General features: G+C 44.5%; 1 protein-coding gene across 3 annotated transcripts in view; it reads right to left on the minus strand.

Moving 5' to 3' along the window:
* The window catches only part of pcsk2 (proprotein convertase subtilisin/kexin type 2), a 344,834-nt gene that overhangs the window by 322,646 nt on the left and 5,441 nt on the right, over nt 1-16,747 (minus strand). For 2 of the 3 annotated variants that reach the window (XM_069931793.1, XM_069931790.1), the window contains exon 3: nt 5,522-5,670. In XM_069931793.1, coding sequence (XP_069787894.1) covers nt 5,522-5,581 — 60 coding nt within the window. In that variant the 5' untranslated portion in view covers nt 5,582-5,670. Of the gene's footprint in view, nt 1-5,521; nt 5,671-15,736; nt 16,237-16,747 lie in introns of those variants that run through there. The other variant, XM_069931791.1, reaches the window with a different exon arrangement.

A 16,747-nucleotide genomic window follows, 5' to 3' on the forward strand; every position in this document is an offset into this window, starting at 1 on the left:
AGTCTGAAAAAGTCCTATTTATTCAGTTTTCAAATAACTTTAAAACACCATCCAAAACCGTGACTACTTCTGCACTAGCATTTCATGTGGCACCTTATTGAATGACTTCTGGAAAAACATCTGTGCACATCCCCCACAGATTTTCCTCTATCAACTCCATATGTTACATCCTCAAAAAACTCTAGCAAATTTGTCAAATCTGATTTACCATCCATAAAACTATTTTAAATTTGTTATTCAGGTTTGTGTGGGTGCCACAGGTTAAGAACCAGACAAAAGTTGAGGTACAAAGCACATGTTTAGTTCAAGGTTGCAAACAGGACAACAGGGTCAATATGCTAGGCAAACCTCTACACAAGGAGTAGGGGTAAATGTACACTTCAGAATACGAGGAAGAAACCGACAGAAGACTGGAGGAAATTACATTAATACACACATTCAACAGTCAGGATCAAGGTGATACTACGTGCCCCCACCCCTTCACTGGTAGGGACACAGCTCTTGCTACCTAACTTCTGGACTCACCCCAACCCAGTGTGAAAAGTGCTACTTACGTGCCACAAGGAATCCAAAAGAGGCAGAACAAAGGGGCACATGGCCCTTTATAGTTCTGAAGGTGGCACTCAGGGTAGCCTGGGCCCCGTTGGCTGCTGTGGCTAATGGCTCAAAGCCAAGTGCAGAGGCTCAGCAGGGGTCAGCCGAGGTGATTCACTTAGGCCAATTGGGTGAAGGTCAGGACTGAGTCTGGACAAGCTGTCTGGACTTCAGAACCTGGTGATTTAGGTGGGCCAATCACAAGGGTCACCTTGATGGCTTGGGGTGAGTCTTTGACCTTGATTGGCAAGTAGTGTGTCCTCTAGGTGGTGAACACTGCCTCTCCATTACAAAATTATTTTGGGTAATTTGATTTTTTTTAAAATCTTACCAACAACTAATTGGCCTGTAGTTCCCACATTTTGTCTCACTCCCTTCTTAAACAAAGGGTTTTTTTTATTTTTATTTATCCACTTATTAATATATTTTTTTTTTTTTAAACTTGTGGTTTTCTGATTCCACTGGTATCTCCCAAAACTGAGTTTTGAAAAACTTGAACCAATTACTACACAATCTCTGCAGCCACTTCCTTTAACATTTTTGGATGCCAAACATTAGGTCTTGATGAATTTCTTGCCTATAGTTTCTTCTTCTGCATCAGTGAGACCAAACACAGACTTGGGAACCATTTCACAGAGCATCTGTGCCCTGTCCACACTGGACATCCTAAGATCCTGGTTGCTTAAAATTTCAACTCCCCTTCCCATTCCCACCAGTCTATCCTGGGCCTTCTCCACTGCAAGAGTGGGCCCAGCATAAACTAGAGAAACAACAGTTCCTATTCTCTCTGGGCAGTTTGCAGCCCAAGGGCATGAATGTGGAATGTTCCAATTTCAAGTCATGTGCCTCCCAACCTCTTATTCTCCACCACTTCTGCTCTTCCCCTTTCTTTCTTTGTGTCCCATTTCACACCCATCCCCACCCTTTCTCAACCCATTTCCTCTCTGGTTCCATTCCCCCTTCACTCCCATCGGATTCTTCTGCTCTCTCCTCCATTCTGCCTTTGTTTCGATCTGGTCTTTCCTTATACCACTATCCTCATCAAATTCCAGCACTGACAGCCATTGTTTTCTGATCACCCACTCGATCCTGTATGATTCTTCTTCCTTCCTCCTGCCCCCTTTATTTTTTCTTGGCTCTCTGCCTGGCATCTTCCAATATAGTGCCTCTGTCCATCATGTTTCACCTCTACTTGGTTCACTAATCCCGTTTAGGGTCACAGCCACCTGTTCTCTTTGCATTAGTTTTTCTTTGACATTTCCCTAGACTTAAAAGGATTTTGGCTTAAACCATTGACATTTATTTTTCTCCCACTGATGTGATTTGACCTGTGAGCTTTGCCATCAGATTGTTTAGTCTCAGATTCCTGCATCTGCAGTCTCCTGCCTCCATCATCAACTAGATTTATCTCATACTTACATGCTTTGAAGAGGAACTGCTTCTCCCAGAGAGTAGTGAATCTGTGGAATTCTATGCCCCAAATAAAAGTGGAGAGAGCCTCATTGGATGTATTTCTTCTTTGGCTTGGCTTCGCGGACGAAGATTTATGAAGGGGTAATGTCCACGTCAGCTGCAGGCTCGTTTGTGGCTGACAAGTCCGATGCGGGACAGGCAGACACGGTTGCAGCGGTAAATTGGTTGGTTGGGGTTGGGTGTTGGGTTTTTCCTCCTTTGTCTTTTGTCAGTGAGGTGGGCTCTGCGGTCTTCTTCAAAGGAGGTTGCTGCCCGCCAAACTGTGAGGCGCCAAGATGCACGGTTTGAGGCGAGATCAGCCCACTGGCGGTGGTCAATGTGGCAGGCACCAAGAGATTTCTTTAGGCAGTCCTTGTACCTCTTCTTTGGTGCACCTCTGTCACAGTGGCCAGTGGAGAGCTCGCCATATAACACGATCTTGGGAAGGCGATGGTCCTCCATTCTGGAGACGTGACCCACCCAGCGCAGCTGGATCTTCAGCAGCGTGGATTCGATGCTGTCGGCCTCTGCCATCATAAATAGATGATTGAATGGCAGGGGAATTATGTGTGAGAGGGAACAGGCAGCTATGTAGAGCTGAGTCCATGGCAAGATCAGCCATGATCTCATTGAATAGAGGAGCAGGCTCAATAGGCCAATTGGCCTATTTCTATTTCTTATATTCTTCTATTCTAAACACAAGCCTATGGCTGCTTGTCACAAAATCTTAACTGTTGTCTAATGCACTCTACGCAAACCTCTTTATGAAATACCATATTATTCTTAGTCCTCTGAACAAAGACTTCACCATTCTACCACATTCCACCCAACTTGACCACATTTTAACTTCGTACTATGTCTACAGTTTTAAATATACTGTGACAGAGTATATAGAAAGGTTTTTGTAAGATAAATTGGGAAAGGTTTGTTAGAGTCTTCTTTGGCTTGGCTTCGCGGACGAAGATTTATGGAGGGGGTAAAAAGTCCACGTCAGCTGCAGGCTCGTTTGTGGCTGACAAGTCCGATGCGGGACAGGCAGACACGATTGCAGCGGTTGCAAGGGAAAATTGGTTGGTTGGGGTTGGGTGTTGGGTTTTCCTCCTTTGCCTTTTGTCAGTGAGGTGGGCTCTGCGGTCTTCTTCAAAGGAGGTTGCTGCCCGCCAAACTGTGAGGCGCCAAGATGCACGGTTTGAGGCGTTATCAGCCCACTGGCGGTGGTGAATGTGGCAGGCACCAAGAGATTTCTTTAGGCAGTCCTTGTACCTTTTCTTTGGTGCACCTCTTTCACGGTGGCCAGTGGAGAGCTCGCCATATAACAGGATCTTGGGAAGGCGATGGTCCTCCATTCTGGAGACGTGACCCATCCAGCGCAGCTGGATCTTCAGCAGCGTGGACTCGATGCTGTCGACCTCTGCCATCTCGAGTACTTCGACGTTAGGGGTGTAAGCGCTCCAATGGATGTTGAGGATGGAGCGGAGACAACGCTGGTGGAAGCGTTCTAGGAGCCGTAGGTGGTGCCGGTAGAGGACCCATGATTCGGAGCCGAACAGGAGTGTGGGTATGACAACGGCTCTGTATACGCTTATCTTTGTGAGGTTTTTCAATTGGTTGTTTTTCCAGACTCTTTTGTGTAGTCTTCCAAAGGCGCTATTTGCCTTGGCGAGTCTGTTGTCTATCTCATTGTCGATCCTTGCATCTGATGAAATGGTGCAGCCGAGATAGGTAAACTGGTTGACCGTTTTGAGTTTTGTGTTTTGAGTAGGTTACATACAAACACTTTAAAACAGATCTTATTTTAAATATTGGAGCTCTGCCTCATGGTAGACACATCAGGACCCCACAGCTTTTGCAAGAGCTTTGCTCAAAAAGCTTCACTAATAGACTGTTGTTTACAAAAGGCAACAGATGAAAGAACTTATTGGAACCGCTTATTGTCTGGAGGAGAGCTTGCTGTTGTAAGAGGGTCATGTGGTTTTGCAAGCAGAGTCAAACAGGCTTTCTCTCAGAGAGAGAGAGGGAGAGAGAGAGATCAGTTCTGCAGTGTTACAGCCAGCAGACACCAGCTGGGACTGGAACAGGACAAGCTGGCAAGCTTCTAGAATGCCCCATTTTGGAAGACGGCCTGGTCAAAGCCTTATGGTTCATGCAAGAGGAGAGGACTGGCTATCTAATGTTTCACTTGAAATAAGAAAAACAAAAAGGAACTCTGTAGTGACCTGAAAGAAAGATGCACGGTTTGAGGCGAGATCATCTGGAGAACCCTGAAGGGACAAGTTTCGTCAGCAAGACACTGGAGTGGCTGATGGAAGTACATCAGTTGTGGATGTCCTAGAACAATGAATCTCTCTTTGAAAACTGACAAGAACCTCCCTGAACAGTAACTATTTACCTTTAAAGCACCAAAGCCTGATGAACTTCATAAATGTTAAATTCTGTGCACAGCATAAGAATTGCCTGCAACCAGTAAACTTGGAGGAATGAGCAGTGAGATTGGACTGTGAACCAAAGAACTTTTCTGAACTTACACACACATTACATACACATGCACTTAGACAATAGACAATAGGAGCTGGAGTAGGCCCTTCGGCCCGTCGGGCCAGCACCACCATTTTACAGATCATGGCTGATCAGTACCCATTTCCAGCCTTATCCCCATAACCCTTAACTCCTTTGCCCACTAGAGTCTTATCTAACTCTCTTTTGAACATAATCAGCGAATCTGCCTCTACCACCCTCTGTTGCAGAGCATTCCACAGATTCACACTTCTCTGGTTAAAAAAATGTTTTCTCATCTCTGTCCTAAAAGGCCTACCCTGTATTCTTAAACTATGCCCTCTAGTCCTCGTCTCCCCCATCATTGGGAACAAGTAATCTGACTTCACCCTGTCTATTCCCCTGATAATTTTGTATACCTCAATCATGTCCCCCCCTCATCCTTCTAAACTCCATCGGATACAAGTCCAGTTTTTCTAGCACTTAGAATTAGAAGGGGGTTAAGTAAGTCAAAGTTTGATTCTATTTTCATGTTTAAAGAGAATTAAAAGCAACTTTTGTTCAAGTAACCAGTTGTCTTGGTGAATATCTATTGCTGCTGGGTTTTGGGGTCCTCTGTGCTCGTAACAATTCATTTCGATCAAGATTTCAAGGCTTGCATTTGTATATCTTGGGATGCCCATATGCTCTCAATACTTGTTTTGAAATGTAGTCACTACTGTATGAACATGTAGCAACAAACATGCACTTAGCAACCTCCCATAATTAGAAGTTAAGTACACATCTTTAACAAATCAATAGATACAAGGGGAAAAGTGGCTGCAAGAGAAGTTTGGGTAAACATTAAAAAAAACTTGTCACAAAAGGACCTTAATCCTTTGTGTAATTGTAGAAATTAATTTCAGCCTATATTAACACAGCAAAACATCCACCTTACACACACTTTATTATTTATTTTAAATTGCCAGTAAATAAAACATACCATTCCCAAGTATATTCCAGTCATGTTCCCAGGAGTTGGATTTCGGGGCTTATTCTGCATTTTGGAACATTGGTATTTTTGCACACAAGAAGTGAATCTTTTCAGCCACAAGTGGGAAGTTTCATATACATTTTGCAAATATTTTCTTCCTGTGACAATAAATGATGTTCAAAGATAAAGAAAGAGCAGGTGACTATCAATAAAATATAAAATAAATATGATTTATAAAATCATGTTACTGCTCTTCACTCTGAAATTTTTTTTAATTTTAAAATTAAATTAAAATTAAAACTAAAAATTAAAACTGTACATCAAAGCATGCAACTTCCTTTTATTCACAGCACATTACCAAAGCAAGCATTCAAAGCCCATGCCCGAGATAACAAATTATAAGCCATCATCTTCAATCTTTCATACTGCTTAGTATAATTGAGTAGTTTATTAAGCTATTTGGAAACAGTTTAAAGTCAACTACCTTGAAAAGTTTCTGGAGTGATAAATAGATTGCACCTGAGCCAGAATCACTGATTCACTTCTCCAAAGGAAGAGTAACAGATGAAATACTTTTTTTTAATGACAACCCCATAGTTGCATCACCATTAATGTTGATAATAGATATTGAAAATTGTATGAAAGAATCCTACAGTATAATTAGAGATCATTTAACCAAATGGGTCTTTGTCAGCCTGTTAAAAAGCTTTTTTTTTTAGACCCATTCTCTTCTTCTTTCTGTCCAGCACTATACTATCATTATTTTTCTTCAAGTTCCTATTCAATTCCACAATGAAAGCCCTGATTGACTGTTTCCACCACAACTGGTTTGTCCATAACAGCATTTTCCTCAGATTTCCTACATGTTTCTTTCCTAACAGTTGTGAGTGTTTCCTGGTCTGTGAAGCTGATGGGAGCAGCTTCTTTAACCTTGCATATCTCCATCAATCCACTTTCAGAATAACTTCAGTTTCTCCAGTCTAATCTTCCCCACATGGAGGTGATAACCCGAATGACTTTTTCTGGTATCACAAGTCAATCGTCACTGCCATCTCTCCAGGGATTTCACACCTTTTTTATTAAGTTGTATTTTTTAGAGTTTAGAAGAATGAAGAGTCATCTTACTGAATCCTACAAAAACCAAAGAAGGCATATAAGAATAGATATTGAGATACAGGGGTAGCCTTGAACAAGGCTACATAGATACAAGGTAAAGGGGGGGGGGGGGGCATAACTGAAACTGAGATACATCAGAATATTTTTATATATGTCACACAGAAGGTGGTGTATCTCTGAAATTCTCTACCCAGAGGGCTGTGGAGGCTAGATTATTAGATGTTTAAAATTAGATGGATTCATATTTGTAGTATCAGGGATTTGAGGATTATGGGGAACTGGTATAAAAGAGGAGGTGAAGCCTGGGGAGAAGGGTGGTGCAGACATAAAGGGATGTGGCTTACTGCAACTAATTTTTTTGTAGTCTCTGAAACACAGTCAGTAACTTCAAAAGACTGGACGTTGCTAGGCGACTAGCTATTATTCCCTTAAGATTGAACGTGCACTCATGTTGCTGGCCCAACTCCAGGGTTTGTACTGGAGGACGGACTTTGGTGGAACTGCCTTTAATAGAGAATTCCAAGGGTGGGAGTCACAGGGTTAGTCAGTAAGGAGGCAGGCCAGCCATACGCACAGAGACAGCACAAATGGAAAAATAGCATTACTGTGGGATCACCATATTCTCCTTCAATGAACAAGGCTGATACCTTCACCTTCATCTTTATACCAGGCACGCGAGTTTTGTGTCCTATTCTGTATATAAACCCATTTGTTAGCACGGGCATCTGACATCTTTCCACTAAACCACCCTCATTCCACAAACCCTTTCACTAATGTGACAGTATAGAGATATGTTTTTGGGAGATAAATTGGGACAGGTTTGTTAGCATTAGATCACATACAAACACTTAAAAATAGATCTTATTTAAAATACTGGAGCACTGTTAATGATAGACATATCGGCCCCAAAGCCTTTGCAGAAGTTTTGGAGAGTGCCCAAGAAGCTTCACTAATGGATTGTTGTTTACAAAAAGAAAACTGATGAAATAACTTTTCAGAGCCATAGATTGTCTGGAGTAGAATTTGCTGTTCTAGGAGGGTCATGTGATTTTGCGAGCAGAGAGAGGCAAACAGGTTTTTTTTTCTCTGAGAGAGGGACACACACAAAGTCAGTTCTACAGTTTTGCCATGCTATAGTCAGCAGCAGCTGGGACTGGAACAGGACAAGCTGGCAAGCTTGTGAAAAACCACATTTGGAAGACGGGTTGTGAGTTCTTAGTTCAGCCTGGTCAAAGCCCTTGTGTTCATGCAAGAGGAGAGGACTGGCTGTCTAATGTTTCACTTGAAATAAAGGAAACAAAAAGGAACTCTGTGGTGATCTGAAAGAAAGAGGTTAGCATCTGGAGAACCCTGAAGGGCAAGTTTCTTCGGCAAGACACTGAAGTGGCTGATTAAAAAGGAATCAGTTGTGGGTGTCCAGCGGACAACAAATCTCTCTCTGAAAACCGACAAGAACCTTTCTGAGTGGTAACCATTTACCTTTCAAGCACCAAAGCCTAGTGAACTTTATAAATGTTAAATTCTGTGCACAGTATAAGAATTGCCTGCAACCACTGAACTTAGAGGAATAAGAAGTGAGAATGGATTGTAATCCAAAGAACTATAATTGAGGATATACAAAAGGCATAAATGGAAGTACAGAAATCTTGGAAAAGTATAGGGCGAGAGGAGACAAAACCGGTAAAGGGGCAAGATCATCAGATGTTCAAATTACAGACAAGAATTTGGAAAATGTTAAACCAAACCTAGAACAAGAGACAATAGTTGTTTAAAATGTACTAGTAGAGAATAAATGATCCAATCTGTATAGCTGCCTAATCAATGCCGACGTGCGTTCAAAGATGGACATACCACAATGATTCAGGCCAGAAAGTCCAAATTATAGAGTCCATCTTCTGGCCAAAATATCAAATCTATGCTTCAGCCAGGGAAGTTATCTTCAGGTAATTCTTTTTAAGAATAAAAAAGATAAATACTAAATACAAAATACAGACAAATACAAGTAATGCATTAAAATCATAATTTTAAGAACATATTTTTCTGAATTACTTCTGTTATGGGATTTTTTTCATGGGAACTTTGGTGAAAAAAAGAATGACGACAAAGTGGTGACCAGGATTTTTTTTTTAATTAAAATTCTACACTCCAGATGATGGGATCTACAGGATTTCAGGTAAAAGGGGCGTCGAAGGTGAAAACTTGGTGAAAAAAGAACGACGGCAGGAACATCGAGCTGCAGCGAGACAGAAGCATGTGCTCAGCAGCAGGAAACAAGGAAGAAACTTGAGAGGAAGAAAACAAATAAGAGAGAGAGAGAGAGAAAAAGATAAAGTGACAGAGAAATCTTCTTTTCTTCTTTGGCTTGGCTTCGCGGACGAAGATTTATGGAGGGGGTAAAAAAGTCCACGTCAGCTGCAGGCTCGTTTGTGGCTGACCAGTCCGATGCGGGACAGGCAGACACGATTGCAGCGGTTGCAAGGGAAAATTGGTTGGTTGGGGTTGGGTGTTGTGTTTTTCCTCCTTTGCCTTTTGTCAGTGAGGTGGGCTCTGCGGTCTTCTTCAAAGGAGGCTGCTGCCCGCCAAACTGTGAGGCGCCAAGATGCACGGTTTGAGGCGTTATCAGCCCACTGGCGGTGGTCAATGTGGCAGGCACCAAGAGATTTCTTTAGGCAGTCCTTGTACCTTTTCTTTGGTGCACCTCTGTCACGGTGGCCAGTGGAGAGCTCGCCATATAATACGATCTTGGGAAGGCGATGGTCCTCCATTCTGGAGACGTGACCCATCCAGCGCAGCTGGATCTTCAGCAGCGTGGACTCGATGCTGTCGACCTCTGCCAGCTCGAGTACCTCGACGTTAGGGGTGTGAGCGCTCCAATGGATGTTGAGGATGGAGCGGAGACAACGCTGGTGGAAGCGTTCTAGGAGCCGTAGGTGGTGCCGGTAGAGGACCCATGATTCGGAGCCGAACAGGAGTGTGGGTATGACAACGGCTCTGTATACGCTTATCTTTGTGAGGTTTTTCAGTTGGTTGTTTTTCCAGACTCTTTTGTGTAGTCTTCCAAAGGCGCTATTTGCCTTGGCGAGTCTGTTGTCTATCTCATTGTCGATCCTTGCATCTGATGAAATGGTGCAGCCGAGATAGGTAAACTGGTTGACCGTTTTGAGTTTTGTGTGCCCGATGGAGATGTGGGGGGGCTGGTAGTCATGGTGGGGAGCTGGCTGATGGAGGACCTCAGTTTTCTTCAGGCTGACTTCCAGGCCAAACATTTTGGCAGTTTCCGCAAAGCAGGACGTCAAGCGCTGAAGAGCTGGCTCTGAATGGGCAACTAAAGCGGCATCATCTGCAAAGAGTAGTTCACGGACAAGTTTCTCTTGTGTCTTGGTGTGAGCTTGCAGGCGCCTCAGATTGAAGAGACTGCCATCCGTGCGGTACCGGATGTAAACAGCGTCTTCATTGTTGGGGTCTTTCATGGCTTGGTTCAGCATCATGCTGAAGAAGATTGAAAAGAGGGTTGGTGCGAGAACACAGCCTTGCTTCACGCCATTGTTAATGGAGAAGGGTTCAGAGAGCTCATTGCTGTATCTGACCCGACCTTGTTGGTTTTCGTGCAGTTGGATAATCATGTTGAGGAACTTTGGGGGACATCCGATGCGCTCTAGTATTTGCCAAAGCCCTTTCCTGCTCACGGTGTCGAAGGCTTTGGTGAGGTCAACAAAGGTGATGTAGAGTCCTTTGTTTTGTTCTCTGCACTTTTCTTGGAGCTGTCTGAGGGCAAAGACCATGTCAGTGGTTCCTCTGTTTGCGCGAAAGCCGCACTGTGATTCTGGGAGAATATTCTCAGCGACACTAGGTATTATTCTATTTAGTAGAATCCTAGCGAAGATTTTGCCTGCAATGGAGAGCAACGTGATTCCCCTGTAGTTTGAGCAGTCTGATTTCTCGCCTTTGTTTTTGTACAGGGTGATGATGGTGGCATCACGAAGATCCTGAGGCAGTTTACCTTGGTCCCAACAAAGCTTGAAAAACTCATGCAGTTTGGCATGCAGAGTTTTGCCGCCAGCCTTCCAGACTTCTGGGGGGATTCCATCCATACCTGCTGCTTTGCCACTTTTCAGTTGTTCGATTGCCTTATATGTCTCATCCAGGGTGGGAACCTCATCCAGCTCTAGCCTTAGGGGCTGTTGAGGGAGCTGGAGCAGGGCGGAATCTTGGACTGAGCGGTTGGTACTGAAAAGAGATTGGAAGTGTTCTGACCATCGGTTGAGGATGGAGATCTTGTCGCTGAGGAGGACTTTGCCGTCTGAGCTGCGCAGCGGGCTTTGGACTTGGGGTGAGGGGCCGTACACAGCCTTTAGAGCCTCGTAGAAACCCCTGAAGTCTACAGGATTTCAGGTAAAAGGGGCGTTGAAGGTGAAAACTTGGTGAAAAAAGAACGACGGCAGGAACATCGAGCTGCAGCGAGACAGAAGCATGTGCTCAGCAGCAGGAAACAAGGAAGAAACTTGAGAGGAAGAAAACAAATAAGAGAGAGAGAGAGAGAGAAAAAGATAAAGTGACAGAGAAATAGTAAAGTGAGAAAGGGAGAGAGAGAAATAGTAAAGTGAAAAAGGGAGCCAGGTACCCTGCGAGGGGCTGAGGCAGCCAGGGGCCGAGACAGCTGGGGGCCAGGTTCTGAGTGAGGGGCTGATCATCCGGGAAAAGGATGCTCAGGGTGGGGCCAAGCAGCCAGGACCAGAACTGCCAGGACAGGACACCCAGCAAGGGGCAAAACAGCTGGGGGGGGCCAGCTGGCCAGGGTGAAATCAGACAGCTGGAGCCTGCAGAGTCTCAGACACCTGAGGCCGAACCCTGCCAGCCCGGAGTATGGTACGGAAAAGTAATGCACTATCCAGCAAGTCAGTCACCTGTATCAATGCAGCACTTTCCCATCTTCAGAATATCTGGGAAGAGATTGGAATTCCAGAAGATCAAAGACTTCAAAGAACAGAAGTTGTTAAAAGGCATATCTTGGATATGATGATTGTTGAGGAAGAAAATTTAAGGCAGCAGTTGAAAAAGAACAGAGCTGTGTGCAAAAAAAATGCTCCGTGTCAGGAACTCGATTTGGATGCATGTCTGGGAGAAGACTGCACAATGCTGCAGATGGAAAAAGATTTGCACACGCATTTGGAAGTCCTTTTAAAGGAGAAGAAAGAGAGGATAACAAAATTAAAGTGCCTTAAGCAGGAAAACGAAGAGCTTTGAGATATATTGAAAACCACAGGCTACTCCATTGATCATGATGTTGTCCCAGAGTTGAACAGCTCAGTGCATTTTGCCAGCAATATTGCTTCATTTAATGAAGAAAAGGAATACAGAAGGGTTGAGTTTGGAGGAACGAAGAAGAAAAAAACATTTTGTGCATGGATGAACTCGATCAACTGCTTGACACTAGCTTTGAGAGAGATATTGCTGAAATCTTCAGAAATGAATCATGAGAAACAAAGACCATTATTGAGTTGGGTTCAAACATGCTTGTAATAAAAACTATCTTGAGCCTGGAGTCGCATTTGTAGCTTGCAGACATGGAAAGGGAGAAGAGGTGTAAGAATGCAAAGAGGTATAACAAGAGACACAGAACGAGTGACCTGGAAAAGCTGGCACCAGGAGACGAAGTGTGGATCTCCGATGCAAGACAGCAAAGTACAGTAACTTTCATGCACCACAGCCCACGGTCGTACATGGTTAGTGGACCACAAGGGACACCAAGACGGAATCGCCAACATCTTGTTCCCATACCAGAATCTCCAGGTGAAAAGCAGCAAGGGCACTGGCTGGATATGGACACTCCTGCAAAGGCAGGACCAGAGACTCTGCCGACTGAAACACAGAGTTCACCTGGCATAATAAGAAGGTCTGGATGAGAAGTAAAGAGACCACAGAGACTGAATCAGTAGGGACTGTAAAACACCTAGAGTCAAGAAGGACTTGTGTTTTGTAAATGTTTTATGTGTACCTGAATGTGTAAAGATAACTGTAGCGGGCGAAGCCACAGAAAAGGTGGCTTTGAACACAAAGGGGGATGTGGTGTAACACTATTGGTGGGACATTGAGTGGGCCGATGACATCATGGGGCAGGACTTCTGCATCTGGGAGAGAGAGACTCAAGACTAGCAGGAAAAACCTGCACATGTAGACGTTCACTAGAGTATAGTAAAATAAAGCAAGCTACGAACGCGACTTCAGGCTCAAGGCAGTTTTTATTAGGAGAGTGTTTGAATTCAACACAAATGTCATGAAGAAACTCAAAGAACTTCATGTTTTCAGGCCACTTAAGGCAGATGTGATGAACTTTAAAATCTTCAAGGGAATGTACAAAGAAATGGGAAACCATGAGAGGGAAGTAGAGTCAGCATTGGAAAAAGTCTAATCGGGGGGGGCATTAGGGTGACCACAGGGTGGGGGGGGCACAATCTGCCATTCAAAGACTTGCTCAGTGTGGGGGATGGTGGTGCCTACCTACCTACCATGATGAACTTCCTCCTTGTGTCTCCACCATTGATGGGAAACGTTTGAAAAACTTGGATGACAGAAAATTTAACCAACGCTCACTGCAGGAAGGAGAGCTTCAAGAACACAAGATGGAGATAACCATTCGCAATTCACCACACAGATGAGAAGGACTCATAGAGGATCAAGGTGAGGAGGATGATCCTTTGGTAACTAAACGTCCAAAAAGTTTGAAAAGTCTTACTCTGGTTTGGTGTTCTTCATCCCAGAGAAGATCCAAGAGAGAAAGACACCCTCCAGTACATTTAAAAGACATTTAAAGATTTTATTCAGTGCATCATAAAGACTATGGGTGGTGGCTTAAAGACTTTGTACATTTTAAGTTAGGTAGCATTGGATCTACAGTTACCATGATTAGTGTAAGGGTGTGCTTAAATTCTCTGTAGGGTCAACATTGTTAAATTTAACTTTATATTTATTTACCAGTAAGCACAAAACATTATTTTGAGGGGAGGAGGGGGGTGTTATGGGAATGCGTGATATATACAAAGTTGCAAGGCCCTTTCAGATGGACCCTCCTCCTTGAGGGCAGCGGCAGGAGCGGATCTTAACTTGACAACTCACTTTTCAGGTGGCTGCCCTAAAAGGCTGCTGCAGTGTTGCCTGGTCCACCTGAAAGGGCCTGTTCATATCCAGAGGTGCTTCATTGCACTTCCGCATCTGATGGAGGCAGGGCAACTGGTGCCGCAGCACCACCCATCATAAATATGGAGCATAGCAATGGTCGTCTTCCCTATCCATAATCCCCCACGCAGGTGGAACCGCTGTGTTTCCCACAACAATTCCAGCTCCGTGGGGGATTATGGGTAGGGAAGACTGCCATTGTTATGCTGCATTTTGAGCCGCAGAAAGTGGCCCCGTTGCAGGACTGGCCAGCCGGGTTGTGACAGCCCGCACCGGCTGCCCCTGCCCCAATGTCCCCGCCGGCCGGCCCTGCCCAGTGGGGCAGGGACAGCCGTCAGGCAGCAGGGCAGGGGGCAGCCATCAGGCAGCGGGGAGTTGGGTCACCATCTGATCGAGTTTTACAGCGGCTGCACATTCAAGTGCGTTGGTGCAGCACTGTGCTCCGCTGATGATCCCTCCACAAGGAGGGTTTGTGCCTTGGAGGCGCTTCTGCTGCATTCAGGTGAGTATTTCTTTAGCTGCAAGGTGAGAGATTATGCGGCTTTACACTGGGGTGTTCAGGCCACCTGAAAAGGCCTATTGTATGAAAAGGTGCCATTTGGTGCCATCTTGGCATAAATTAAGATGCTTTACAGCTTCTCTCCGTAAGGTTATTTTCAAAGGAAGAAATGCACTTTACTTAAACATTATTTTGTTAAAATGTGTGAGAAACAACATAATTGGAGTGAGAGATCAGTGGCGACATCATCTTTGACCCGAGTAAATTCCAGATGCAGCACAAATAGTCTTTTAAAATCAAAGTAAGAGGTCTCACAAAGACGAGTCTCTCAGGAGAGGCTGTTTGGGAAAAAAAAACAGTACAGAAGTTACTTGAAAATGGATTCAATGAACTACAACAATGGAAGCAAATGTCCGATAAATCTAGGAAAACGCAATGAGTGATGCAGTAATATTTCTGTAAAACAATCTACGCCACTTAAGGCAAGGGATTAAAAAAAAACCCTGACGTTCATTTGGCCGGAGATGAGTGCTGTTATTGTGTGCAATCTTTTCCAGTCGATGGATAATACAGGCTACAGTCTCGAACGCTCCAAGGCTTTGGGACGGGTTGAGTGTTGATCCAAGGCAGATCTCACTAAACGCGAGTCGCGTTGAACGCCTGCAACCTACAAAATATTTATACATCACGCTCACAAAGACGTGTGAATTCTGGAAAAACGCAAGAAATGTCCATTTAAACAACTGCAGCTCAGGGGGAAAAAAAACAGAATGGCCCTTATCTGATATACGATAACTTAAAGCGCAGAGAAAGAGAAATAAATAGAACATTTAAATATCAAATAAAAATAATAACTTTATTCATCACCAAAAATAAATTAAAAATAGGAAATCTCATCATCCTCAAAAAGGTAGAGTTCTTCTAACCCTCCAGCACACAAGCATGACGGCCCCCAGCAGACACTCCAGAGACAAGGGAGGGGAGGGGGAGGGAGAGGGGAGAGGGGAGGGGGAAAGCGGGAAGAAGAGGGGTGAGGGGCTGGGGAGGTGAGGTAGGGGTTAAGGGCTTGGAGGGGAGGCAGGGAGAGGGGTTTTTGGAGGGGAGGCAGGGAGAGGGGCTTGGAGGGGAGGCAGGGAGAGGGGCTTTTGGAGGGGAGGCAGGGAGAGGGGAGGCAGGGAGAGGGGCTTGGAGGGGAGGCAGGGAGAGGGGCTTGGAGGGGAGGCAGGGAGAGGGGCTTTTGGAGGGGAGGCAGGGAGAGGGGCTTGGAGGGGAGGCAGGGAGAGGGGCTTTTGGAGGGGAGGCAGGGAGAGGGGCTTTTGGAGGGGAGGCAGGGAGAGGGGCTTGGAGGGGAGGCAGGGAGAGGGGCTTGGAGGGGAAAGGGGGCGACTTGATAGCCGCAGTGAAATCAGAAACAAACAAGTCACTTAGCAACTTACATTCCCAGTGACGAGTTCGCATTTTCAGTCAGATGATTAGACGAGCGGAGTGCTCCCAAGTCTCGGGTTCTGAATATGCCGTGGGATATTTGTGACGGCGATTATCGATACAAAACAAGTTTAGTGGGGAGCTTGGCAACCACTGGATTTTGCAAACATTACCCTCCCCTACTTAAACGCTTTGTCGTGCATGTTTGTCGACATGAACATATTCATTACTTTTTTTTTAAAAGAGTATTAGAAGAGACTCTCTTTTGCGCCCTACTTAATGAATGTAAAACTATACGTAAGCAATTACTTATACTTAAGGAATTTTACCCAGTAAATTAAACTGTGACCAAACAAAAAAATCCACCCGAGTTCCTTCAAAGAATAAAGTATGCAAACTTGATTTGGTCAGTAAAAACATTATTTTCCCCAAAGAGGAGTCATGCTCAGGATGGTGGGCATTCCTTTTGGAACTAAGTAGAAAGCTCTCGAAGAGATGGCGTAAGCAGAAAGGTGTCCTTCACAGAGCCAAAAGGCTGAGGACTGAGAACGAAGGGGAGATAACAGATATGAAGCATTTATATAAGGATCTTGCGACACCTACACATCAAACATGCAGAAGGGATGACGAGATGTGCTACATTTGGATTTCAGATTTATTGCCAGAGTAAATATATATAACATCACATGTAACCCTGAGATCCTTTTTCCTGCAGGCAAGGCAGAATTACCACTTATTGATCGTGCAAAAAAATACACACAGCATTAAAACTGTACACATGTAAACAAATAAAGAACTGTAAACAGATACCGAACGTTAACAAAACAGAGAGAATTTTTTTTAAAATTAATAAAGTGCACAAGTAAAAGCCCTTAAAGGAGCCTTTGACTGAGTTTGTTGAGGAGTCTGATGGTGGAGGGGGAGCAGCTATTCCTGAACCTGGTGGAGCAAGTCTTGTGGCACCTAAACCTCTTTCCTGATGGCAGCAGTGTGAATGAAAGCTCTCTCGACTGAAAGGAGAA

This window comes from Narcine bancroftii, chromosome 4, assembly GCF_036971445.1.
Source record: "Narcine bancroftii isolate sNarBan1 chromosome 4, sNarBan1.hap1, whole genome shotgun sequence".
NCBI lineage: Eukaryota > Metazoa > Chordata > Chondrichthyes > Torpediniformes > Narcinidae > Narcine > Narcine bancroftii.